Here is a 27,612-nt window from a genome sequence, read left to right as displayed (position 1 = left end):
CTCTTTGTCTGGACTGCGTACAAACTGCTTCATGTAAGAACGGCATTGCGCGTGGCTCATTGGCTCTTTGACCCCTCTATGTTTTGAGCCCCACCTTTATTGTGAAGTCTGCGTATGTGTCATTTAGATAAGAATTGAATCCCACGCAGTTTAGAAGAAACTCTGTGTACAGAGCAGGTTGAAAAATGCCTAGCCCATGGAAGACTTTGAGGTTTCGGGCAAGTTCATTTTTTTTTCAGAAGCTTGCTGAAGACATGGGATTGTGGTTTTTACTTGCTTACAGTCAGACTAACGCATAGACGGACGCACGCTATGTGATGATGATGACTTGCTTGAGAGTTCGTCATTACGTTTTAGATTATCATCATGATTGTTTTTTAAACTGTAGCTTTAAAGATCTCCCACAGTGGCAAGTCAAAAAAGCAAGACTTGTTCCACTTTTTAGAAACAGTATCGGGCATCGAGATTCTGCTTTGCTTTGCTTAAAAACAGAGCTATGATGAATCCTGGAGGCTCAGTAGTAATAAGTTCTTTGGCACATCTTGAGAATCGGCGATGTTCAGAGGCACGTGTATCACTCCTGAGATAAAGACTTCACATGGCACCGTGCCTATGCAATATCTTTGAGCAAATTTACTGTCTATTTACGTTACTGACAAAGCTGCTAAGACTCCAAGAAAGACAAAGTCCTCGCTAAGGTGACTTAGAACTCGCTGCTAAGTTCACAAAACTGCTGAACTCCATTTCCTCTTTGCCATAAAAACATCTGCTTGTTATCACTACTATAAATGATCGTAGAGTTGGCTTAGTAATAATGTGCAAATCAGATAAATGTTTTTATACCACACTAACACATCGGGCTACTAAAATAAGGATACCAGAGTTAAGTGTGGCACTGGATTATGCGCTCTGAGAAGATAAGGAAATTTGTGAGCATAAAATTGATTTGAACAGCTCAAGACAGCTAAGGGATCCATGTTAGCATAAACAAGGAATAGAGTTGAGAAAGAAAGGGTAGGAAGCAATAGGTTTAGCACGTGACATAGTTTGTGCTAGCATGGATCCCATAGATGTTAACCAACTCTCCAAACAACTACTCACACTCAACGCACAACAGGTGTAACTGGGGTTTGCTTCAGGAGAGCCTCGTTCGTTGTGCGCTCGACAAAAACGGTTCTCTGGCTCTGCTGATAATGATGGAAATAACGGTGCACCATGAAACTTATCTTAATTTGGCGTCGATTTCAGGACTGTTCCCGCCCACACACGGTGAGGTGCACATCAACGGCTACAACATCCGGACGCAGACCAAGAAGGCGCGCGAGAGCTTCGGCCTCTGTCCGCAGCACAATGTCCTTTTCGACGAGCTGACGGTGGAGGAGCACCTCTACTTCTTCTACAGTGTGAGCAGCATTGGCAAAATGATTTTCACTTGTATTTCACTTTTTATTGCGATAGCAATTATATGCACAGTTTCGATGGGTTTTTGCCGTCGCCATCATGTCCTTCTGGTATGAAGTCCAAATTGATAAGATCCCCCCCGCGCGTTGTATGTTCTACTGCGGGTAAAAGCGCGCGAGCGGGGGCAACAAACCCGGCCGAAGCGGAGATCAAACAAGCCGGTCCATTTTCGTCGCTCGGAGGGTGCATGCGATAACATCACCCCACTCGGGAGGCCTGCGGTCGAAGCAGACAGGAAACGCCCCGGCCGGCTTTAACGATCATGAAAAGACGCGAGGTGGGTGGCGGGGGGGGGGGAGGCGGGGTTGTTCCGTGAGAAGCCACTTTGAATCTAAGGGCACGGCCGCGATCGCTGGCATGTGCACTATTTCGAACGCCATCACAGCCGGCTGCTCGTATACCCTTCTACGTGCTGCGCTCTCAGCGCGAAGTGACTATGTGGAGAGCATTTCTCCCTGGAGCGGCCGTGGTCTCTTACACCAGCATTTTGTAGTTACACGAGACCAAATACAAAACAGTTAGCCGCCAGCCTCACTTCGTGTAACACTACAATTTGTTGCTATCGCATTCACTGCTTCGCCACTTGCGGTGAAACTGTGACTTTTTATTTTTCGTGTAGTCAGCGTTGTCACGCCTGTTCTGTTGCGAGAGGTGGGCTGTCTGACATTTAAAGCATCAGCACATTTAGCAGTCACTTCGAAGTCAAAGGTTCCTGAAATGTAGTGAACACATAATATGGTGTCATGGTGAACAAAAATATTCGCCTAATCTAGACATCGTGCATACCTGGATTAATGATTTCATCGATGCTGCAAAAAGTCTGGTAAAAAAAATTACAGCATATCCACGGGGTGAATGATGATGAGTGGGGCGAAGCTCTGGAGGGCATCATCGGTAAACCGTGAATACGAGTAATTCGCCCCACTAAAGTAAACACGTGAGAAATGTTAAACATCAAACTTTCTCGCATCGGCTGCTCAACTGTCACCTGTGAAGCGCCGGCGGTGGCCATTTCTCCTGATGTAGGGCTTGGCTGGAGAAGTTCCAGAGGGATGGCCTAGGCCTCGCAGTCAGCGACTGTAGCGGTGGACAGGAGTATCCACTGCAGGAACGGGTTGCGGCATCGGACTGGCAGAACCGCTTCGTGAAGGGGTGGTGAGCATCAGGCGTTGAAGTCCGAAGAACCGAAGACCCAAGCGTCGTATTCCTCAAAGAAATCGTGGTTGCTGCTCGAGCTTCCCACGTCGTCGTCCTCAGTTATCTAGCCAGCCTTGAACACGTCCGAAGAACCGAAGACCCGAGCGTCGTCTTCCTCAGAGAAATCGTGGTTGCTGCTCGAGCTTCCCACTTCGTCGTCCTCAGGTATCTAGCCAGCCTTGAACACGTCCGAAGAACCGAAGACCCGAGCGTCGTATTCCTCAAAGAAATCGTGGTTGCTGCTCGAGCTTCCCACGTCGTCGTCCTCAGTTATCTAGCCAGCCTTGAACACGTCCGAAGAACCGAAGACCCGAGCGTCGTCTTCCTCAGAGAAATCGTGGTTGCTGCTCGAGCTTCCCACTTCGTCGTCCTCAGGTATCTAGCCAGCCTTGAACACGTCCGAAGAACCGAAGACCCGAGCGTCGTATTCCTCAGAGAAATCGCGGTTGCTGCTCGAGCTTCCCACTTCGTCGTCCTCAGTTATCTAGCCAGCCTTGAACACGTCCGAAGACCCGAGCGTCGTCTTCCTCAGAGAAATCGTGGTTGCTGCTCGAGCTTCCTACTTCGTCGTCCTCAGTTATCTAGCCAGCCTTGAACACGTCCGAAGACCCGAGCGTCGTCTTCCTCAGAAATCGTGGTTGCTGCTCGAGCTTCCCACTTCGTCGTCCTTAGTTATCTAGCCAGCCTTGAACACGTCTGAAGAACCGAGAGTCGTCTTCCTCAGAGAAATCGTGGTTGCTGCTCGAGCTTCCCACTTCGTCGTCCTCAGTTATCTAGCCAGCCTTGAACACGTCCGAAGACCCGAGCGTCGTCTTCCTCAGAGAAATCGTGGTTGCTGCTCGAGCTTCCCACTTCGTCGTCCTCAGTTATCTAGCCAGCCTTGAACACGTCCGAAGACCCGAGCATCGTATTCCTCAGAGAAATCGTGGTTGCTGCTCGAGCTTCCCACTTCGTCGTCCTCAGTTATCTAGCCAGCCTTGAACACGTCAGAGGAACCGAAGACCCGAGCGTCGTCTTCCTCAGAAATCGTGGTTGCTGCTCGAGCTTCCCCACTTCGTCGTCCTCAGTTATCTAACCGGCCTTGAACACGTCCGAAGAACCGAGCGTCTTCCTCAGAGAAATCGTGGTTGCTGCTCGAGCTTCCCACTTCGTCGTCCTTAGTTATCTAGCCAGCCTTGAACACGTCCGAAGACCCGAGCGTCGTATTCCTCAGAGAAATCGTGCTTGCTGCTCGAGCTTCCCACTTCGTCGTCCTCAGTTATCTAACCGGCCTTGAGCCGTGTTTTCATCATATACAAGTACCGCCATCTAGCGGACACTCCACGAACTAATCATATACAAGTACTGCCATCTAGCGGACACTCCACGAACTAAACGAGAGGTGGCTACTACACACATCGGGGGGACACGACCCACGGCTTAAGGAACTTCGCCCCTAAAAAGACAGTTGCACCATCCCAAATTTTCTGTCAGCTGTGCTTTGCTTTCCTCTCGTGCAGAACCAGTGTTGTTGCTACAGAACAATCCTTATTGTGCTACATTCTACTTTGCTGCCTACTTAACCTTTTTTTTGTTGTAACATGTTTTGAATACATTCTGTACCTGCCACACACTGTGTACATAGCCTCATTCTTCATCATATGCATCTTGAATAGCATTCTAGGCGTACCTCCAGGCACACCTCTACAATGCTCATTGAAGAACCTATCTTTCTGCACCTTGCATGATATTAAGTTAGGTAATCTAAGTGATCACCCCCTGCACAGACATTGGACAAGCAGTAAACTGATGATTGTTCATTTTTCACAGCATAAATCTTTAGTTGTATACTAACCTAATTCTAGGAGGAACTTGCCTATTTCCCACTTTCATGTTTTTTAGGCATTCACTGGAGCAGTGCGGTAATAAACTGTTGGTGTTTTCATTTAGAGTTGACTGCACTGTACATACACATACCAGTGCTGCATCTTGCCTAGCTTTCCCATTTAGCCTCATGTCTTAGTGCTGTGCGTATCTGCATGGTGATTCCTTGTATGTAAACGTAAAAAGCCACCAAGCAGACATTTACACATGTACACAATGCATATAAATGCTGCTAATGCCAGATATATGGCAACAATTCTCATTTCTTGTCTAGTTATGATGAGCACTTTTTTTTGTGTCCCTCTTTAGCGTCAGTTTTGTCTTTGATTGTCAAAAACCATGGTGGCTACGGCGTTGTGTGCCTGAGGCCATGGTAGCCATATTCTGATGGTGGCAGTATGCAAAAGTGCTTACATACCATGCACAGTAATAAACCAGATTAGTTGAATAATAACCTAGATATCTCGCAGACTGTGTGTTGTTTTGGGGTGTGTTAATATCGATTAATCAGTGCGCACCACTAGTCCTGTCCTCTTGTTCTGTTACTCATTTGTGCATTTTGCTCAGCGCATCTACATTACACTCAACCACTCAATAAGTCTTAAAGATACTAGATGTTTTCACTTGTCAACCTCCATAAATGAGGGACTGGCAGCAATGAGGTTGCTTCTCGTTCAACTTGCAGCTCAAGGAAAGCCCCGACGTGAGCTGGAAGTCACACGTGAACGACGTCCTCACAAGCGTCGACCTGGCCGGGAAACGCTCGGCGCTGGCGAAGGACCTCTCAGGTGGCATGAAGCGCAAGCTCTCGCTCGGCAATTCCATGATTGGGGGCTCCAAGGTGAGTCCTGGCCAGAGCTGTTCTTAAGCTATTGATATACTCCAATGTAGCGTGCGTGCGTCACGGCGACGTTACGTCCGCAAAACCGCAGTCCTCTATATTCTGGCGGCGCCTAAACACTGACACGGCCAGCGGCTCCACGCTCGGACGTCACCCAGCTCCAAATAACTCCTTGTCATTTTGCACCGGACGCGCACAGCCATGCCAGACTCGCATGTACAGGAACCTGTTCCGCGGGCTGTTTCGTGGGTTCCCGACAGGCAGCGTGGCGTGTTCTTTGCGTTGCTGCACACGCGCTTTTCCAGCTGGGATCGCGTCGTTACGTTCGAACTGGTTCGACTGTAGGGGAGCCCAATTCGCACCAGGCATAACATCACCGGCTTGACGTGACAAGTCAAACTCTGAGTATAACAGAGCCTTTAATCTTGAGAATTGTGTGGGAAGCTCTCTACAAGGCTATTCAAGTTTCTCAAGGTATTTTCTCACATTTAAAAACATAATTTCGATGGACAGTTAAGTAGAAATGATGTTAGAAATGAAAAGTATGGTATAAAACTGTTGATAAAACAAAAATGGAGTTCATGAAGTGAGTAGCTGTCGTACAGTCCTAGTGTCAAGAGCATAAATGATGACCAAATCTGAAACTCCGCACCCTAATGCAATATGACCCAACGTAACCTAACGCTGTAATTAACTCTGCCACAGTGCTGACATAATTCTAAAATATATAAAATATTGATTAAAGTACCTGAATCATGAAAGTATTTGGCCAAGCTTGAACACAGGAATTCCAGTACAGAAGCCGAATGCTATTACAACATCGGTGCATTTTTTTCCTCCTTCATGGTATATTTATTGGAATGCGTCTTAATAAATTGTCATTGTAGTTGTCACCAACATTGCATTTGCTTAGTGACAATAAGTGCACGAACACTGCTGAGCTCACAGACCTAACGTGCACTGTTCAATGTGGGAAGAAATCCTTCGCGTGAATTCTTTTTTACCAGAAGGGTAGAAAGAACATGCATGATGCATTGAAAGAGTGAATCAAACAACCTTAAGAATTTCCCATCTCCGTGCTAGCGTGTTGGGGAACCTGAAGTGTTCTGATTTTTTTATTTCACCATGAACACGTACCGTAAAAACCGGAGTATATAGGTCGGACCGGAATATAGGTCGGCCCCCCAAACTTTTGAATCACCAAAACAGAAATTTTTAAATATCGCAAAGTATCACGGCGCACCCTTACCTTGATAAATACGCGACACAACCAGCTGCACTGTGGGGACATTTCTTTTTATTTGGACACTGGTATGTAGTTAAACGCCAGAAGGCCACAAAGTGCTGTCACTCAGACTCGTCCGAACTTGAGTCGAACGACGCCTGCTTGTCACTAGTAACGTCCCAGAGTGCATCATCCTCCGTTCCATCCAATGCATTGCTGATGCAGCATTTGCGAAAAGACTTGCGCACCATCTCTTCCGGGAGAGATTTCCATGCTGACGACACCCAGCCACAAACTGTCGCAAGAGGTGGACGTCGTAGGCGGCCAGCGAGGGTCTTGGGATTGTCGCCCAGCATCCACTCATTGTAGAGCTCGTGCGCGCGATCTTTAAAGGGTTTGTTGAGCACTACGTTCAGTGGCTGGAAAATTGATGTTAGTCCTCCAGGGATCACGACAAGATCCGTCTTCCCATCGGACAGGGCTCCCTTTACATCGGCCGTGAGGTGGCCTCGAAATGAGTCGAGGACCAACATGCTAGGTCGCTGAAAAAGTGCACCGGGTCGCCGATTCCACACGAGCCGGATCCATTCGAGCATGAGGGACTCATTCATGAACCCTTTTTCGTTCGCTCTCACGATCACATCCCGAGGAAAGTCTTCTTTCGGTAGCCCTTTTCTCTTGAAAATGATATAAGGGGGCAGCTTCTTTCCATCGGCTGTGCACGCGAGCATCATTGTAAATCGCGAATGCTCGTTGCCCATTGTCAAGAGCTTCACTTGCTTTGATCCTTTAGCGGTCGCAGTCGTGTTCAAGGGCATATCAAACCGGATCGGAGTTTCGTCAGCGTTGCCCAGGTGTCCCATCATGTAGCAACGTTGTTGACGAAGCTGTATGACGAAGCGCTGATACTCGACCAGCTTGTGATCGAAATCTTCGGGCAGTTTTTGGCACACGGAAGTACACCGCCGCAGCGCAAAGCCCTTCCGCTTCATAAATCAGCGCACCCACGATGGCGAGCCCTTGAATTGCGCCCTCGGGAGCCCAGAGTCGCGCGCCATCTTGAGAGCTTTCACGCGGATGCACTCCGCTATCACAGGTAGCGACCTTGCACGCAGCTCCCGGACGAAGTCGGCGAGTAGCGTTTCCAGTTCGGAGTGCACTGCAGTCCGTCCATGAAACGAAGTTTTTCTTTGGTTGCTGCAGGATGTGATGCGCTGCTTTTGGCTCCTTCACTATCGGACGCTTTTCTCCGATGCACCAAATTCCTGTTGTGCCGCCAGCTTGCCGTGCGCTTCGGCATACTCGATAACTTCTTTCTTAAAGCCTATCGTAAACTGCCGTCGGCTACCACGCATTTCTGAAGGAAACAGAAAAATAAAAACAGCGGATAACCAAAGCAGCCACACTTGACAGAAAAAAAAGCAAAATGGCGCTGCCCAATGGTGCCGCCAGCCCGCCCATGGAGGAAAGAAAAAGAAAGGAGGGAGCATTACGTCACGCAGCCAGCCTTGGCAAGCCAACTCGTTTTGAAGTCAGGTCGGCCCAACACGGGATCATTTGCGTCGAGATAACACAAGAAATGAGGTTCGCCGAGACTTCGGGTATGGCCCCCGGTAGCTTTTAATCGCAGCGCGCTCGTTCGGTGGAGACCGGCCGGATCACAGAGGAGGTTCAAAAACAGAACTCCACCGATAGTACTAATACCAACCGCGCACTCTGACGTTTCGATCACATGTTGGGCCGACACGGTGGGCTTCGGTCGCGTGACGTAATGCTCCCTCCTTTCTTTTTCCTTCTTCCATAAGCCTGCTGCTGCTGATGCTCACGATGGCAATGGAGGCTTCTGACTTCAGCTGCTCATTGTTCCGAGACTTCCACATCTTTTTCTGCCTATGACCGGTATATAAGACGAGGGTCGACTTTTCATCGCATCTTTTGAAAAAAAATTCGACCAATATTCTGGTTTTTACGGTACATCCCAATAACTAGGCACGCATCGGCATCTCGTGGTGCTGCAATTCCCTTAACACTTCATATTGGACAGGTGACACATTTGAGTATGGTGTCTTTTATGTTATTGTTGTTGTGCTTCCTGTGGTTGTGTCCTTAGTTGTAGTGATGCCGACTTCTGTCCGGTATCATGATCAGTTTATATATTCAGTCTCGTTTGCAATGCAAGTGGATAGCAAAACCAAAAGCAGCTTGTTGCAACAAGTTTTAAGTGAAGTGGTGAGAGTATCTCACATTTCAAAGAGAAGAAATTGAGCAAAAGTCGTACAACAGAACTGGAGCTTGTACACCTTCACACACAGTGGATTACAAATAGTTCGGAGTCACAGCTTAAGACATCGAAGAAAAGGTGCGGTTGTAGTGCAAGTTTTTCAGAGATGCGTGTGATTATGTAGCTTTAACTTAATTTTGGTTAACAGGATGTTCTTGTAAAGACATGGCTTCAAAATAATAAATGAAGTGCAAAAGATGCTATCGGATAAACCTTTTTTTAACTGCTACAGTGAAGTGCCCCTATATTCTTCTGTGCGTGTTTATTTTAATTTTCTTTCATGTGTAATTTTTGCTTTAGTTGCTAAAAGGCATTTTGCAAAAACTCGTTGATTTGTATTTCATGGGACCAGGAAAAATGCCCGAATTAACCGAATGCCGAATTATTGAAAGTATCAAGAAAACAGAAAACAAATATCTGTTTCATCAATACACTTTCATTTCCTTGAGGAATACATACATGTATTTTGCCTAAGAACAGCGTAAAAGCCACAATATTTGTCATCCTACGACTTCGTTCCTTATGCGACCCCGACGCCAGACTACAGTGTTTAATTATCCCGAAACATGCTCTGCACCCCTCGCTTACGTACCACCACGCGCACATTACGATAATCCTCTCGCTGGTAGAATGGCTGGCAATTGATAATTCATCCGTCACAATGTGGCAAGCGAGTTTTATGCCAGCATGCCAACCATGGTTGAAAGCTCTTCATATTCAACAGCTTACACCATGTTTGTGTTTTGTGATATCGTGCGTGCATCGCGTCAAGTTAAAACAAAGCTGCTGAGTGCTGGATTCGCATGTGGACAAAACCGTGGTCACCAACTAATATAGTTAGCGACACGGACAGCGCCGCCTCGTTTCGGTTGTCCGCGAATGCCGTTTTCGCTCTTTTGCATCACACATTTGCGCCGCTTCGTGCTCGGGGCGCTCCGTGGATAATCCGAATTAGTCAGGTTTAGGCCAAGCATGACCAAACTAACAAGAGTTTGATGTCATTGAACAATGCATATGCTGGCTGGGACCAGGCAACACATCCGAATTATCCGATTTTCCGAATTAATGAAGGTCGAATGAACGAGCTTTTACTGTACTAGATAAAGAGAAGGCAAAAATATGCTTTCAGACGTGTTTACACCGATGGCCTTTGTGTGCATCTGCAGATCTTGATCTTGGATGAGCCAACAGCGGGCATGGACCCGCAGGCCCGCCGCGCAGTCTGGACGCTTCTGCAGAACCTTCGCCGGAGCAAGACTATCCTTCTGACCACTCACTACATGGAGGAGGCTGACGCGCTGGGCGATCGAATCGCGTTTGTGGCCCATGGGAAGCTGCAGTGCTGCGGTTCACCGCTGTTTCTCAAGAAGCGATATGGTTGGTGACCCCCTTGGTTTTATGATGATGACTAAGAAAGGAAAATGGACAACCACCCCTTTGTAGCTTGGACCGTGACGAATTTTTCGGCAGCTAAGAAGATTTCTTTCTGACAAATCCGTATGCATTTCCTTGTGGTTTGGTGCTACAAACGGGTGGTAGTCAATGTCTCTTTTTTAACCCTTCTGCCACCTTGCAGGATCCTGCAGAATTGATTTGCAGTAATCTGTGTCCATCTGCTATGCGTGATGCCATCCACGCGTGATGCCCTCGGTTTAGCTCGCAAGTGCGATCTCCTCTACGCCCGATCTCCGTGTTGTCTAGGGCAAGCTTCTTGCGACGGCATGCCAAGTTGCAACAACTTGTAGGTTTGGGCGAGTCGGTTCATGATGCGAAAACTAGAAGAAGCAAAAAAAAAAACGACGACAAAAATAGGAACACACACAACAGAACTAGCGCTAGTCCTGTTGTGTGTGTTCATAGTTTTGTCGTCGTTTTTTTTTCGCGCTGCTTCTAGTTTTCGCCAAGTTGCAACACACATGCTAGACCTAACAAGCGCTAGCTGCCATGTTGGCGGTCGCGGACTACAGAAGTTGCGGTTTGGTACCGAATCAATGAAACATTTTGCAGTTGTTGCATTTAGAAGGGGTAACTTACATCTTTAACGAAAACGCGGGCTTGCGTGTGAAACACTCGGAGTGGTGGTTTGTGGTCGCCACCATTTTCAACATCGTGCACGCGCAGTGTGTTACCGCGGCAACTTCACGTAACGGCGCATTTTTTCCGCGTTCGTTATATCGGCATCGCAGTTCCGCGGACGCTAACCGTTCAACATTTTCAAATGTAAGCAGATGCAAACTGACGTCCCAGTCGCATGCCTCGATAGTCGGAATCGCGTGCCTGCCTGTTGGTCATGTTTTGCACATGTGCAACCTTTCAAAAATGTTGTTTTGGTTATAGTGCGGTACCGCTTATAGTGTGGATATTCGCGAGTCCGGCGCCTTACGTTATAAGCGGTCTGAGCCTTTGTCATGTTACAAACGCATACCTTATCTATTTTATAACTTTTTCACTAATGTCTTCTTTGAAGAACTTGTTATTAAAATTGTTTTAATAATGTGTTCTTCTAATAGTAAGGTATAACGTTAACCATGTATCATTCTGTGTTACCAAAAGACTTTTAACAGCGAAGCTGTTCTTGGTCGAGCCTTTCATGTCCAGGATCGGTGGTAAAGCTTTGTGGGCGTCATAAACGGGTATGCGCCACAGACATTGGGTAAATCCGACTACTCACCACTGGTCCACTGAAAGTGAAGGCAACAGTTAGCCCAACAAACGGGTATGTGCCACAGAAATCTGTGCGGCCTATCAGAAAACTATCATCATCATAAACGCTTATGTGCCACAGAAATTGGGTAAATCCCATTGCGCACAACTTCCACTAAAGAGGAAGAAGGCAACAGTTAGACCAACAATTGGCGTGCGCATTACCGCAGCCACACCACTGTCACGTGATACTTTGTGGTTATCAAAGGTGGTGGCTGTATATACTACCACCTCAAAGCTTAACAGTGTTCAATAAAAAGCAATGATACAACTTATCAGAGCATCTTAAAGGAGCAGTGACATCAACTTTACGCATATCACGTTTGTTGCGTCCACGTGTAGTTATCAATCCCCTAGTACCGATTCACCACTGATAATCTCACGGGGGGATGAATAAATGCCTGTAATATTGATTAGTATGACCAGTAACGAGCGCGGTTCAAAACGGGTGCAAAGCCCGCTACTTTGCAGCGGTGGCAGTGCTGCCATGCGGTCACTCCCATGGTCACGTCCCGAAAGGCGTGACTACATGAAACGGTGACGCGAGTTTCGGCTGTCGTTTCATCTGCTAGGCGTGCACGTGTAGTGCATGTCTTCGTCACCACCACCATCGTCGCCGCCGTCATCAGTGTCTACAAGTGATGAAGAAAATACTAAGGTGTTGGAAATCGCTGCGATTCACGACAACGCGAATCATTCTCGCTTCGATCCTCTGCAAAGAAGCGATTCTGAAATCGACGCCGGTCCAAGCAGCGACGAGTAGGCACCTGGAAACACACACTTGGGCCATGCTAGCTGGCAAGAACACAAAACAGAAAGAAGCATTTTGGACAGGACAGGCGCTCCTATCCTGTTCACAAAAGTAAGCAGTCTGGTGACTAACAACAACAAATGGTTTATCTAACGATTTATTAAAACTACTCAAAGTTGCTTCCACTTCCCTTGGAACCAAAAATAATGACATTTGCATATGCCTTATTTCAACATTAAAAATAATGTGCAGGTTAGTTGGGTCATCACAAATATGCTCATTTTGCTTTATAATATGTAATATGTACTATTCGAATTCACTTTGAAATTATTTGACCAAACCACTATTCCCTTAGAATTCGCTTTGGACATAAAATTTACTATTCGCTCAAGCCTACAAAAATGCTTAAGCAATGCTGAAAGCAGGACAGTGACACACGCATATGTGTGAAGTAAGTTTTTCCTTCTCTTACAGGAACTGGTTACCGCATGAGGATTGCAAAGGGAAGCGACTGCAGCCTCGACGTCGTGACGGAAAAGGTCACATCGGCCATTCCAGCCGCCCAGCTCACCTCGGACATCGGCCACGAGGCGATGTTCAACCTCGGCTTTCCGCCAGCCTCGGACGTCATCCCGCTCCTGAAGAACCTCGAACAGAGCAAGGAGAGCCTCGGCATTAATAGCCTCGGGATCTCGGTCACAACTATGGAGGACGTATTCATCAGGTACTTCCGAGGTCTCTGGAAATTAGAAGCGCGATGGAGTCCTTGTGGGACATTGAAAAAAATGTTAAAGCTAGTTCCACACCTGTGCAATCTAAGTAAACAGCTGAGCTCGCAAGCAAACGACACCACCTGGTGAACGCAGATCGAGTTCTTTCATCTTTCTTCATCTTCTTCCTTCTTTTCGTATTTTTTTTTTCTTTTCTTATCTCTCTGTATATCACCTTCTTTCCTCCTTTCTCTCCTCTAAACCCTCACATCACTCCCCCTCACCCACACTTCTCTTCCCCACCCCATGCTATGCTGTAATGTACATCAGTGGTTCCCTGCCACGGACGCTTCGGGGACACCTTGTGGATCGGTGGAAGTGATGAGGGACCCCTTGCATTGAGAAAAAGAAGGAGGGGGGCAGGGGTCATAAATTAATCCAACATGCAGCGTGAAATAGGTGCCTTTTGTTTCTCCCTGGCAAATAACGGTCAAACTAAAGTGCCACGCCAATTGGATCTCAACAGCTTGTCTATAAGTAGTGCGGGCTGCAGCCACATTCAACCTGTTTCTAGCTGTGTTTGCTCTTCACATATGCAAGCCTAGAAAAAAAATATACTCGCATGCATATGTTGTAGAAAACCGCAACAAAAGCTTTACAGCCAGCTCATGGAGAAGGGGAAACATAAGTCAGCTCCACTGCGATGCAAAAATGTTATGCGGTGAAGCATACAAAAAAAAAAGAAAAAAATCGGAAGGCCACTATCACTGGACATATTGTGCCTCCCAAAAACGCATCTTTTTCTTTTTCTAGGTGGGTTTCGCGGACCCCTGAAAATGGCTTCGGTCCTCGGACCCCCGTTTGAGAACCGCTGCTGTACATGGTTCTGCTGTGGTTTACCCCCTCACCTCCTCCTCACCCTAACATCAGTCCTTCTCACCCTCAATTTCCTTTCCCACCCCCTTGCTTAACTATACTATGCAAGGCTATGCCATACTTTACCCTCTCCCCTCCTCCTTTCCATCCTCCTCACACTCATCACTCCTCCTCACCGTCGCTCGCCTTTCCCACCTCCCTTGCTATACTAAACTATGCATGGCTATCGTATGCTAGGAGCTGCTTGGCACATACCTGCAAAGTTTTCGATCTATGACACCATCCTTACTCCAAGATTAAAGGGACACTAAAGGCAAATATTCAGTCGACGTTGATTGTTGAAATAACGGTCCAGAAACCTCGTAGTGCTACTTTTGTGCCAAGGAAGTGCTTATTTTGAAATAAAATCACTTTATAGTGGTCCGCATCGCGTTAGCACACTTCAAATCACCCGCCTGAAAGCGGTGTTCTTCACGTCACTGCTGCCGTGCTCAAGGTTGCCCGCCTTTACTGCGCGGCGGCATGCACTGGCGGCGTGCGCCATTCGGGCATCCGGCAACATCACATGCATGCAGCATTTTGTCGAACTTTCTGTCAGAGCGACATTCACGAGCGCGCAAAACACACGTGGCAGTACGCGATACCGAAACTACCAGCGAGACGCGACCGCGTGACCGAAGCGGGGCGCCGGGCAAAGCGCAGTTCGGCGAAGACGGAACCTTTGAACCATGCGCACCGCTCCCCATGGCAACGCCAAAGAGGTTCTTTTTTCCATGAATCAAACAGAAACGAACAAGCAGCATTTTATTACATCTCCTGATGCAAGGAAGGTTCTTTTTTTAAATGCGAAGCATTTCTTAGCGAACCTCTGGCACTTTGAGCGTTTCTATCTATCTATCTATCTATCTATCTATCTATCTATCTATCTATCTATCTATCTATCTATCTATCTATCTATCTATCTATCTATCTATCTATCTATCTAGCCGCCTACGTCTGGGTACTTTCATGACGGCCTCCTTAACTTGGTGTAGACCAAAATTTACATGGGAAGGTAAGAGGATTTGACGAATATGATTGCCGGGTCATGACATGAATAACGTTAAAATCTTGTAGCATACGTCATCAAACCCTTTCCACTAGACACGTGTGGCACATACCCATTTACCACGGGCCGCGGTGTACGGGTATGCGCCACAGGTGATAGACAGTTAATATCTACCCAGGAACGGCGAGAACAGACATTGGCAACTTAAATCTAGAGCGTTAAGGAAAACCAACATCGACAGCGTTGACTCAGCGAATGGAAAGAATAAAAATTAGGATACCAGCAGGAATCGAACCCAAGCATTCTGCGTGGCAATCAGGTATTCTACCACTGAGCCACGCCAGGTCTATAAACTGGTTTGGAAAGACAGCCTACGCAGGCGTAATATCAGTGCAACGTCAATTGTGGTTGTGGTGCTGGCTATCTAATTTTACAAGAAAGCAATAAACACTACATGGTACTCCTACGATGTGTACTCCTACGATACAGGCGTCATATGAGATTAACGTCTGTAGTTCCAGTGTTGGCTCCGCTTTTATAGCAGTCTAATAAACATTACGTTTGTATTCCTATGATTCAGCAAGCTACAGTAAAACCTCGTTAATTCGAAGGCCTCGGGACCGAGAAAAATATCCCAATTAAGCGGGATTCCCAATTATCCGAAACAACGCGAAATCAAAGAAATCAGCCAGAAAACGTGATGTACGGAAGTCACACCTTTATTGTGGCAAGTCAGCCTACTTGGAGAAAAATTCCTCCATGCGTGACTGACGCGTTCGGTAGTTCCCAGCACTGAAAGTCATATTTTCCAGCCTGTCAATGAGGTGCAGCATCTCAGCCTCGCCGCCGTTGCACTCGACGAAGCTGCGCACAACACTCAAGGCATCGATGACATCCGCCAAAGGGGGTGCTCGGGAGGGCTCGTCATCGCTGTCAACATTAGAGGCCGAATCGGTCGATCTCGCAGCTATCTCGCTGTCGATGTCGGCGTAACACGTCTGCACTGTGCACTCGACATTTGCGTACTCGGAGAATCCGATTGGAGTGCACTCCTCGTCCGCGTGCAAAGCCTCATATCAAGCGCAGAGAGTCTCCCCTTCTTCATCAAACGGGCAAGTGACAGCGGTGACAGCAAACTCAGCGGAGGTTGCCTCTTCTTTCACAAAACCGGCGTGCTCAAAACACTGTCGAATAACGGTGGCCTCCACCTGCCTCCATGCGTGAACAATGAGGCAAATACCACCGAGGAGGTCAATGTTATACTCCTTTCCGTTGTCATTGCAAAGGAGCATTCGCTTCAACAGATTGTAGCGATATATTTTCCTGGTATGGTGTATGACGCCCTGGTCCATCGGCTGCGATACCGACGTCGTGTTCGGGGGTAGAAAGACCAGCCTGATTGCCTGCAGGTTCTGAATGTCGCCGTGAGCTGGGCAATTATCGACGACAAACAAAACGCTGCGCCCTGCGGCCGCGAACTTGCGGTCAAGGTGCCGCACGTATTCTTCAAAGAGTGCAGCCGTCATCCAAGCTTTCTTGTTGTTTTTATAGATCAGGTCATCCTTGGATGGCAGTCGTGCATTTTTGAAACAACGAGGCTTTTCTGTCTTCCCAATAACAAGCAGTGGCAGCTTGTGCTCACCGCACATGCTTGCACCAAACAAAACAGTGATTCTATCTTTGTTCTGTTTCCGCCCCTTAATGTCTGCCTCCTTCAAGGCGAATGTCTTCGTAGGCAACATTTTGTAGAACAGAGCAGCTTCATCAAGGTTGTAAACATCTGCTGCTTCGTACTTGGCGAGTAGTGGAGCCAAGGTGTGCTGCTTCCAGCCGTCGACAACAGACTGATCCGCGCTGCCACTCTCGCCACAAACAGTCACGAATGTCAGGTTGTTGCGCTCCTTAAATCGGCAAAACCATCCATTGCTGCATTTAAACTCGGAATGTCCAAGTTGCAGCGCCAGCTGGTTGGCCTTCTCACGCAATATGGTCCCATTCACAGGAAGGTGTGCTGCGTTGGCTTTCTGCAGCCAGTCGATCAGAGCTGCTTCAACGTCGGCGTACGTAGGCGGGCGTACTCGTGTACGCTTTGACGAGTGCGTCTTGCTGTAAGCATTGAGAATTTTCTCCTTATTCTTGATGATGTTGCACAGCGTTGACAGAGGCACGTGGTGCTTTTCGGCGAGAGCCGTTTTCGACGCCGTCGACTTGCTGGCCTCTTCAATTAAGCACACCTTTTCGTGCAGGGACAAGCTCTTGTACTTCGGCATCTTCCTTCCAAGCACACCTCAATCAACTAATTCACAGGGAAGACACTCAAGCGGAGACAGGAGACAAATGGAGCAGTCGCACCGAATCGCACAATGCTCGCCAGCCGACATCCAAATGGCACAAAGACTCCACAAAACATTCACTTCGCTAGAGTGGCTAACATCGCCGTTGAGATGATGATGATCATGATCGCAACCGCACGCATCGCCGCCTGGCAATTGCTAAAACATGGCGTCTACGACGTATTTCCGGTAAAAAAAAACATGGCCTTCGAGATCCGTACATCAAAAAAAAAAATGCATGTTTTAGTTACAGCCTCCGAGATTCGCAACACCCTTTGCATATCTTGGAAGTCGCGGCCAAGTGTGCCAATTAACCGGGAAGTCGCAGACTGGCCGCACCAATTATCCGGTTAAATTTACATGTAAAAATTTGGGACCGCGCAAATAATACAAATTATCCGGGATTCCCAATTAACCGATACAAATTACCGAGGTTTTACTGTATATTGAAGCACTGCTCGACCCCGGAGGAATACATTAACGAAAGTTACATATGATATCCACGTCACCGAACCGTAAAGTGCACTTCGTCCACCAGAACGACGCAGTGTCCTCTTCATTTCTTACGAGGCTGGGCGATGGCCTCATGCTGACCGAGGATGATGCCAGATTGATTGACAGTCGCTTTGTAGACTAGGCTACGTAGGCCACATACGCCCAGGTAGTCTACGAATACGACAAACACCATCCACTGATGTTGGCCTACATAGCACTATCCAGGCCTACCAGCCTCGACGGCCTATACTTCACCAACGCGAAGGGTGGCTTCAGGTTCTGACATGTCGCCGGCTCTGTCGACAGACAATTTGTCGACGAAATCACCGAGGCATCCACGAATTCCAACAGCTCTTCTATACCACATACTTCACTACACATGGACCCCTCGTCACCACAATCACGACCGGATCCTGAACAAGGCATGACCCGCTGCTGGCGCTCACTGATCACGGTGATGATGCCCTTGTTCAAGAACTGTCGAGAACGTCTTGCACACATGCACACGGGTTTGTGAAGCGTGCGTGCGTTCTTGGGACACGTATAAGCACTACATATCAGCTTTCCGCTTCTGGTGTTGGTAATACCCACGTTTCCATTGGCAGCGTTACCCAACTGTAAACAACAGGCTATATAACACATATGCGGCTCTTCAACATATATATGTGTGCATATAAAATTTATACAAATCTTTAGCGCCATTTTGTAACGTGTCCCTCAGTAAAAAAAGTTCCGCCACAGTCACCTACCCACCGCATGCTTCGCATAACATCGACTCCCACGGTACGTGGGATCTGCCGAATTTTATTGCAGCTAGTTTGATTACGAGTAGAGCTGTGCGAATAGCAAAATTTTGGGTGCAAAGCGAATTCGAATATATTGAAGTGTGAGTGCGAATCGAATCAAATATTTTTCGAATATTTCTCGACTATTTCTAGAATATTTTTCTAAGACTTCGAAGCGAAATTGCAGAAAAAAAGTTGGAGAGGATTCCTAAGCATATTCTTATGAGATAGCAACATGAAAGTGCTTCTTTTCGCTAGGTTGAAACGCAATGTAGAGGCCGAATTGTATTTATGTACATGATTTGGTGCAACCAAAGTGTTGCCAACAACACTTTACACGTGGTAGGCAAAGATACCATTTCCTCAGCCTCTCCTCCTCTTTTAACTTCTGTGGAAGCCCAACTGATGTGGCAGACAAGGGTGTGCTCCCTTCAAGTCCGGAGTTCCAAATCCACCACGTAGACAACGATATATAACAGCATTTGAAATTTTGGATGCTAAAAAGCTTTGGCGTTCGATTTTTCGGACTTCCTGCCCAAATTTCAGGTCCAAAACAGCATTAATTGAGCCCCCACCTCTGCCACATATTTCACCTCCATTTTGGAACCAGCGTTTTCTTGAGTTAATACATTTGTGACCGTAGCAGAGCTTGAAAGGCAGCTTTGCCGCAATACCGGGGTGCGGTGAGGTGAAGCATATTGAAAATCTAGGGACCACTTCCAGTCGGATGTTGACTGTGTCTTGGCAAAGTTCGACAGTAACGGAGCTTGAAAGGCAGCTTTGCCGCTATGCAGGCGTGTGATGAGGTGAAGCATATTGAAAATCTATGGACCACTTCTAATCGGACGTTGACTCTGTCTTGGCTATGTTCGACTGTAACGGAGCTTGAAAGGGAGCTTTGCCGCAATACGAGAATGTATTGAGGTGAAGCATATTGAAAATCTGAAGGGGTCATTTTCAATCAGACGTTGACTGTATTTGTCTTTGGGAAGTTCGAATAGTTCGAATAGTCAAATTCCAGTGCGAATCGAATCGAATAGCAAACACTATTCGAAAAATATTCGAAATTTTGAATATTCGCACACCTCTAATTACGAGTGATTAATTGTAGTTGAACTCTCTCACGTCATCGGGATCATTTCCAAAATGTGCCGCTCATGGCGCTCATCGTGTGATACATTTAGCTTAATTTCTTGGTAAGTAGGGCACTGCTGTTGATAATATTGCCGTTTTAGATGTTGTCATACATCGAGCTTTCACTCTGACATAAATTGTTACATGCCTTTAGTGTCCCTTTAAACAGCTCCACTGTTAAAAAGAACTCCTTAGCTACGAAAACTGTGGTGCGACCTGTGCGCGTTGATCCATCTCTTGCAGAGTCGGCGAGTTGGCGGACAGCAGCGTCGAGATGAGCAGCAAGTCGTCCAACTCTCAAAATGGCACCAACAGCATGGGTGGCTTGCTGGAAGGTGAGTTGCCACGGCTACTAGCCGCCCTCCCATTTGTACAAGGCGCTTGTGTGTCTAAAGGAGCTTCAGTCATAGATGTTTTTTTCGTTTGAAAGGGCTAGCTATTTCGTTGTAGCATTTCTCACTGAAGCTCCATTTTATAGCGTCCTCTGTTCAACACATCACTTGGTGTAGAACTAGTCTGTTTTGTCATAGACAAAAACAATTGTGACCGAAAAAAAGGGTGCAGTACAGTTTTTTCACAGTTTGGGCTGCCAGTGACAACTTGGGTCATTTGCATAAGTACGTACTTAAATCTGTGCTGGCAGTCTTGGAGGCCATCATCTTGGAGGCCATAGTACCACTCACAAGTGTGAGGCTTGAACAGAGAGGGTGCCGCACACCCATAAATGAGTTCTGTCTAGCAATGTGGGGACAGACAGTTTCTGTCAATGCGTTTCGTAGAGGAAAAAAACCGTCATCCATTCGCAAAGACTGGAATTTCTATCATTTTGAAATGGAACACAGAACAGAATATAACTTCTTGTTGACTACAGCTTACCAACTAGTAAAACATTCCACTTCCTGGAAGCTGGCATAGTATCTTCACATTGGAGCCTTAACCCTGTTCAGATTTTGTCAGCTTCTTGCTTTTGAAAGCTGTGTGTTCTTATAAGGCCAACACTTGAGGGCATGTTCTGCCACTAATTTAGTTTTTAGTGATTCACTAATTCACTTCATCTACACTCAAAACCTCATTATAACAAAGTCACATCTGCCATGAAAATATCTTCGTTATATCCGAAAATTTGTTATAAACGTTTATTTATAACACTGTAGCTATGACAAGACCATTCTTCAATTACTTCGTTATAACCGTGCTCGTTATATCGAGGTTTGAGTTAATACATTTTCCTTGGTATCAATTCTAAGAGGTGCAGTGCTCATGGGGTGAAGTGCAACACCAAAATCTGAAGCAATACTGATACGCGCAACTGCTTGAGATTACCACGTCATGTCCCCACGAATCTTGGCACTAGAGGCGATGTTGGCTCTGGTGTAAGTGTACAAGCCAATATTGTGCCGATGCGAGACGAACTGAAGGTGTTGGAAACAAAATTACAGGTTTTACTTAGCCCAAAATTGACTCGTTTCGTTCCCTCAGCACTCTACATGAGGAAGTGAGAATTGGTGATAAAGAATCACACTTACAATACAGCACGAACAGGTTAAATGCAGACAGAGCAGGGCACTGCAGAAGTCACTCTAAGCCATTGCCAACTTTCAGTGAGAAGTCGCAACACATCTTGCGTTGACATTGCCCCAAACATTGGCAAACCTTTGGTGCAATCGGCTCCTGCTCTGTCCACCAGGGTGTCTACCAACCTGGAAAACTTGGAATTGTCAGGGAATTTGGACATGTCTGGAAAATTCAGGGAATTGTCATGGAATTTTCGATAAACCTGGCTGGGTCATGGAAACAGACTGATGGTAGTCCCTGCGACCGTCACGAAAACAGTCTTTACCCTCGATCAGAGATTATAAGGCGCTCCTTTTTCTGCATTTACAGCAAACAGCCAAGCAGAAACATAAAAAAAAGGACAGTGCATACTGTTGCTTCTACAGATCACAAAAGATATCTCAATTCCCAAGCGTATCGTTACTCGCTCCAATAAATCTTGTTGTTTGTCTTGGCCATGACCTCCGCTCGACTTGAAAGCATTCTCTTTGGGCCAGAAGCACTATGAGCAGAAACACGGCTGGCCTGGTTAGGCTCATTCAGTGGTGATGCAACGGCAAATGTCCCAAGTTCTGCACTCAGTTTGTGCAACTGCCCTACTTTTTTTTTTACCACTCGAGGGCTCGTTTCCAGTAGAAAGATAGTCAGTTTTCCAAGCAGGCTTACCAGTCAGGAAAATATGCTCAGAATCATCACGCGAAACCTGGAAAAGTCGGGGAATTCGGAGACAAATTTAATTGGTAGACACCCTGGTCCCCGTTCGAGGCTGTAATCTGCCATTTGCTCTCCTCCTCCGCAGCGCTTTGGAAGAAGGTTGACGAGTGCCGGTACGTTTGCGTTGCAGACGACGAGTACCCGACGTTCCAGCGCACGAGTGGCCTGACGCTGCTGGCGCAGCAGGCCACAGCACTGTTTCTGAAGCGGTGGCACACCACCAAGCGGCCAGTACTTCCTCCCCATCCTCGCCATCGTCATCCCTGTCGTCCTCTTCTTCCTGTACACCTCGCTCGACATCCAGGACGCAGAGCACGCGACTGTCAAGAAACTGGTGTACGATGTCGGCAGCTACGCCGGCCCAACCAACGGCTTCATCAGCAGCGGAATCGTCGGAGCTGGGTGGAGTGGATTTCGTTGACGCGATGACTCGACAAAAGGTGAAGGTCGCGAAGGATGTGGACAATCCGGACGACTTCTTACTCAGGGTGGCCCGACGCAGCCTTACGGAGTACAACGGAAAGTGAGTCATTTTTACTTGGAAGTGACTGGTTAGTTGATAACAACTGGGTTTAAGAGACACCATTGTGCATACATCAAAATAGGGGTTGATCATAAAATTTGAATGTGATGCCCTGCTTATCGAGACCCCTCTTATTAGGGACAAGAGCTGCTCCCCAGTGTGTGCCTCTTATAAAGGCATTCGACTGTAATTTTTGAAGTCATTGTGATTCAGTAAGGTAATAATGGGGATTGAAAGGCAGAACAAGATGGACTGTACAAACTGAAGGTCAACCCGCCACGGTGGTCTAGTGGTTGTGGTGCTCGACTGCTCACTCGAAGGTCGAGGGATAGAATCCCAGCCGTGGCAGCCACATTTCGATGGAGGCAAAAATGGTAGGGGCCCGTGTACTTAGATTTAGGCGCACGTTAAAGAACCCCAGGTGGTCGAAATTTCCGGGGCCCTCCACTTCGGCATTTCTCGTAATCGTAGTATGGTTTTGGGACCTGAAACCCCAACAATTATTATTATTACAAACTGAAGTTGGGACAGTTAAGGCAATTGTAGCATCATGGTGGTCTTGTGTTCAGTTATTTGTCTTATTTGTGCTGCAGCTTCCTTAATATTGCAGTGTAAATGTTTTACAGCGAAAGCTGTTATGAGATCATTTCAGCGACCGTTTTTGGCACCGTAGTTGTCCGCCGCCGCCGGTGTCCGTAACCACTATCGCTCCAAATAAGAAAAATAAAACGAAATAAGAAAAAAATTCCAGGATAAAACGAGGTTCGAACCTGGGCCCTCTGCGTGGGAGCCCAGCATTCAACCTCTGAGCCATGCCGGTGCTTGAAACTGCTTTGCAAAAAGGTCCTATACAGGCTTCATGTCGGTAAGGAACCACATTAACATATGCAATATAGCGTGGTAGAAGAGTAAAATAAGCACCAAGTATCGCACAACGCGAATTCTGTAACCAGGCAGTCACACAGTGCGAATTGCGCAACGAGTAGGTTGTTGAATGCTTCCAACCCATTACAAAGGGCTCTGCCATAATGCTTCATCGTCATCAGGCACAGCATCAACAAAGCGCATACAGTGAACTCCCGTTAAGACGAACTCGGTTAAGACGAATTCTCGCTTATACCGAACAACACGGGACCATTTGTTTGGTTTCCCATAGACTCAATGCAAAAAAAATTCGCTTAAGACGAACCGCCCCACTGTAGTCTTCTGTTAAGACGAACTTTCGCGATGATCAACAACGCTAGCGATTCTGCGAAACGAACACTGCAGTCATGGAGGGGCATTCAGGCGACTGAGAAAAAGCAAAAAAGATGAAAAAAAGCACTTCCTGGAGCAAAGACGCGAAGCAAATCGCGACGCGGAGGAAGAAGACCGGTCAGCGGATAAAGTTGGTATCCCCTCTCACCCCCAGCCTGTTGGTGGGGAAGGTGTGGGCTTTATCAGCAAAGAAAGCAACAAAAAGAGTGGGGGATTTACAACTTGGACCCCCAAGCCATTGCGTCCTTTTGTATTCCCCCTCCGTTTCCCAGCTGGAGTACAAAGGAGAACAGAACAACACAAGAGCTTGGGGCGACAACTGGAACAAAAATGGTCTGTGCATTACAATCGAGTACGAAACCGAAACGGATCGCTCCTGTCAGAAGGGTCAGGTGCATTGTCATTGCCATCACACAATGGCGGCCGAGCACATGTATTTTGTGGTCAATTCGCGTTGGTTCGCGTAGGACCTGTACGCGTTCTATCTGTTCCCAGTGAAATGCAAATTGTGACGAGCCATTTTGGTTACGGAAGCGCACGACAAAGGAAGGCTATTTTGCACAGTGAATATAGCTGCGTCGTGTCTTTTTCGTGGCGAGGCTTGTGACCGTGAGTAGCCCGATGGGATATCTTCAGCTGCACGTCGATCAGGAAATGTTACTATGGGCCGAAAACGGGAAAATATCCGGACCTCGAAGAAAACCTTGCAGACTTTCTTAAGCAACTCAGCGTATAATGACTTGTCAAGGCAACAGCACGCAACCGAGGCGTATCCAGAAGTGATCTTAGAGCCAGCAAAACAGGCTCACAGAAGAAAACGTACTGCCAGGACATTAAATTTTACATTCTTTGAAGGAAAATTGTGCTTGTCTCTTAATTTTTTTTCTAATCGTCAACATAGGAGCGTGTTACAGTTTTATCATTAAAATGTGGTAGCAAATATCTTCACGAGCATTTTTATTTTTGAACACGCGAAATCGGGTGCTCGTAAGACTCGTGTAAATACTCTGCTTGAAGGCACAGTCTTTATCTAGATGAGCCAAATAAATGCTTTTTCTTGTCTTTTTGCCCCACATTGTAAGTCTGCTCCATTCAGTGTTTCAAGTAACATTTTTGGATGCAGTTGGCATGTCAGCATGTCTCGTTTTGGGGGCACTTCTGATAAGCCGAACTCCTGATAAGACAAACAGATGACCGCGGTCCCTTCGAGTTCATCTTAATGGGAGTCTACTGTATTGCCTTACATGCGTTTAGCAGGTACAACAGCTCTCCGTGGAATGACGAAAAATGGCATAGTGCCTGCTTCCCTACTTTTCAAAAATTATATTGATTTACAGCGTAGTGGGTTCCTCGCAAGTGCACTTGTATTGGTTGCCAAGGAAGCCCATAAGCGCATGATCCATTTCCTCGGGTTCTCAGTAAAATTACAATGATTTATAGCGTAGTGGGTTCCTCGCAAGTGCACTTGTATTGGATTGCCAAGGAAGCCCATAAGCGCATGATCCATTTTCTCGGGGTCTCAGTAAAGTTCTTCGCCCCTTCCCCCCTCGCGCTCCCACGTCGAGGTATGTTATACAGCATGGCGGGAGAGGTAAATAACGACTGGGCGTCACCCAATGCAAATTGCATAACTGGTGGGCCGTTTAAAGCTTCCAACCCATCATAAAGGGCTGAGCCATAATTCTTCATCGTCATCAGTCGTCGCTGTCAACAAAGTGCACATAATGCCTTACAGACGTGTAGCTGGGGCCTCGCTTCTCCGCAGAGTGACGAATAATGGCTTAGTAGGTGCTTCCCAACTTCTTAAAAATTGTGATTTATGGCGTAGTGGGTACGTTTCTAGTGTACTTGTATTGTAGCCCCAAGAGAGCTTACAACGGGCTCTAGAAACGCCGCTCTTCCAGCTTTCGCTGTGACTGTGCTGCGGTTTCAGCGCAGGCCTGGCGTTTTTTTTTTTCACTATTTTGTTTTTGTTTTCTCTCTCTTTTTTTTGCTTTCTTGTTAATATAGATGCAATAGATATGATGTTCCCTGCTACTGCCTGTTGTAAAAGGTGCGAGACCTTAGTCACGCATTCCTCGCTTTTAGTCTCACACCTTCCATCAAGCCTTGATGTATTGAGGGGAAATAAAGTATTATAACTCAAACCTCTATATAACGAACACGGACATAACGAATTATCAGTTATAACAAAATGAAAAATAGTCTAGTCATAGATAGTATATGAATGCACATTTATAACGAATTTTTAGATCTAGGAAGGTATTTTCGTGTCAGATGTGACTTTGTTATAATGAGGTTACAATGTAATTCATTATATGTGGCTGCGATATATGCAAGTTCTGCTGTATTTTACGTGCCACTTTAACTTGCAAAACGCAGGTACCTCGTAGGTGGTCAGACTGATGGGGACGTAAAAGCTGTGGCCTGGTACAACGGTGAGCCGTACCACGTTGGCTCCATGTCTCTCAACTTGGCGCACACGGCGGCGCTGAGGTACGTCACCGGAGACGCCACTGCTAGGGTGTCCGTCACCAACTGGCCACTTCCTGGCGAGCTGTCCGAACAGATAGGTGCCGCTTCGGTGAGTGTACGCTGGCTTATTGACACTATCTGGCATTAGTTGCATTTGCGGCATAAAATACCTGTAATTTCTCTGTTGGAAGCCTGTCTCAAATGTGGAAGTGTATCCGTAAGCTTGATTGTCAAGTGGGGAAGAGCATCCGCCATCACTACAGTAGACTCTGGATAATTCGAACTTTCGGTTAATTCGAACAAAGCTCAGATTTTTAATTGGCCTGCTATGTCTTCAATTCATTTTAAAGCCACTTAATTTAAACTGCCCCACTGCACACATTCGGTCAATTCAAACTTTTTGCTTATCCATGCCTTTGTAATCTCTGCTGCCTTTGTTGCTTCTAGATGGACATTTGCATTTTTGTCACTAACAGTTGCAAATAAAGCCGACTGCCTCCCTACAAAGTGGCGAAACTAGCCAAACCGCATGCACCAACAACCTCATGTTGGCCGAGGAACAAAAAACAAACAAACGTTCTGGCCGTGGCCTATTGCATGAATGCTTCTTAGTCACTTTCGCCGCAGTACACTGGTGTCATGCGGAAAGCGTCCTTAGAATGAGAAGGGGTTACCAACTGTCACAGGACGCGACACATTTCGTCCCTTAATTACACACGTGCGCACGCATTTGATAATAACGAGCACCAGTGTGGTCACTGACATCTAAAAAGTTTACTGAGAATCATGCAGAGCTTTCTATGATGTTGCTGCATTACTGCGAAACACTAAACATCACAACGCTAGTTGGTATGTTGCCCTGAGTCATAGTTATGGGCACTTCTGATAATTCAAACAAGATCCTAAAGTTCCCCTCAAGTTTGAATTGTCTACTCTATATTTATTGATATCCTCTTCATGGCACTGCTGCAGTATGACCAGGCAGCTCGCATCCTGGCTGCCGTCTTCGTGCCCACTGCACTCGCCTTCCTGTCCTCCTCGTTCGTGCTATTCCCGACCCACGAGCGTGTCACCAAGTCCAAGCTGCTGCAGCTCATGGCCGGCGTGCCGGGCGTCCTCTTCTGGGGCGTCACGTTCCTCTGGGACTTTGCAGTCTTTGCCGTCTGCTGCACAGCCGTCATGATCCCACTCCTGGTGATCAACCCCAATGGCATTTTCACCTCCAGTCCCGGCGTGCCAGGTACTGTACAGCTTCGTAATACAGTTAAAACTCGATCTAACAAAACCCAACTCTACGAAGTTCTCAATCTAACAAAGAAATTACCATTCCCCGGTAAATACCGATAGTGTTCAGTGTTGTCATCAACCCAAATTAACTAATTTGGC

The 27,612-nt window shown here is 46.9% G+C and overlaps 1 protein-coding gene across 6 annotated transcripts in view; it reads left to right on the top strand.

Annotated features, from left to right (window-relative positions):
- LOC119402142 (phospholipid-transporting ATPase ABCA3-like) overlaps positions 1-26,335 on the top strand; it is a 77,160-nt gene extending 50,825 nt beyond the window's left edge. For 5 of the 6 annotated variants that reach the window (XM_049418515.1, XM_049418512.1, XM_049418511.1 and 2 more), the window contains 7 exons: positions 1,249-1,403; positions 5,207-5,362; positions 10,035-10,245; positions 12,797-13,046; positions 19,947-20,038; positions 22,057-22,494; positions 26,134-26,335. In XM_049418515.1, coding sequence (XP_049274472.1) covers positions 1,249-1,403; positions 5,207-5,362; positions 10,035-10,245; positions 12,797-13,046; positions 19,947-20,038; positions 22,057-22,400 — 1,208 coding nt within the window. In that variant the 3' untranslated portion in view covers positions 22,401-22,494; positions 26,134-26,335. The remainder of the gene's footprint in view (positions 1-1,248; positions 1,404-5,206; positions 5,363-10,034; positions 10,246-12,796; positions 13,047-19,946; positions 20,039-22,056; positions 22,495-26,133) is intronic. The other variant, XM_049418513.1, reaches the window with a different exon arrangement.
- The last annotated feature ends 1,277 nt before the right edge of the window (positions 26,336-27,612 follow it).

This window comes from Rhipicephalus sanguineus, chromosome 8, assembly GCF_013339695.2.
Source record: "Rhipicephalus sanguineus isolate Rsan-2018 chromosome 8, BIME_Rsan_1.4, whole genome shotgun sequence".
Taxonomy (NCBI): domain Eukaryota; kingdom Metazoa; phylum Arthropoda; class Arachnida; order Ixodida; family Ixodidae; genus Rhipicephalus; species Rhipicephalus sanguineus.
This window is presented reverse-complemented; position numbering and strand designations above follow the sequence as displayed.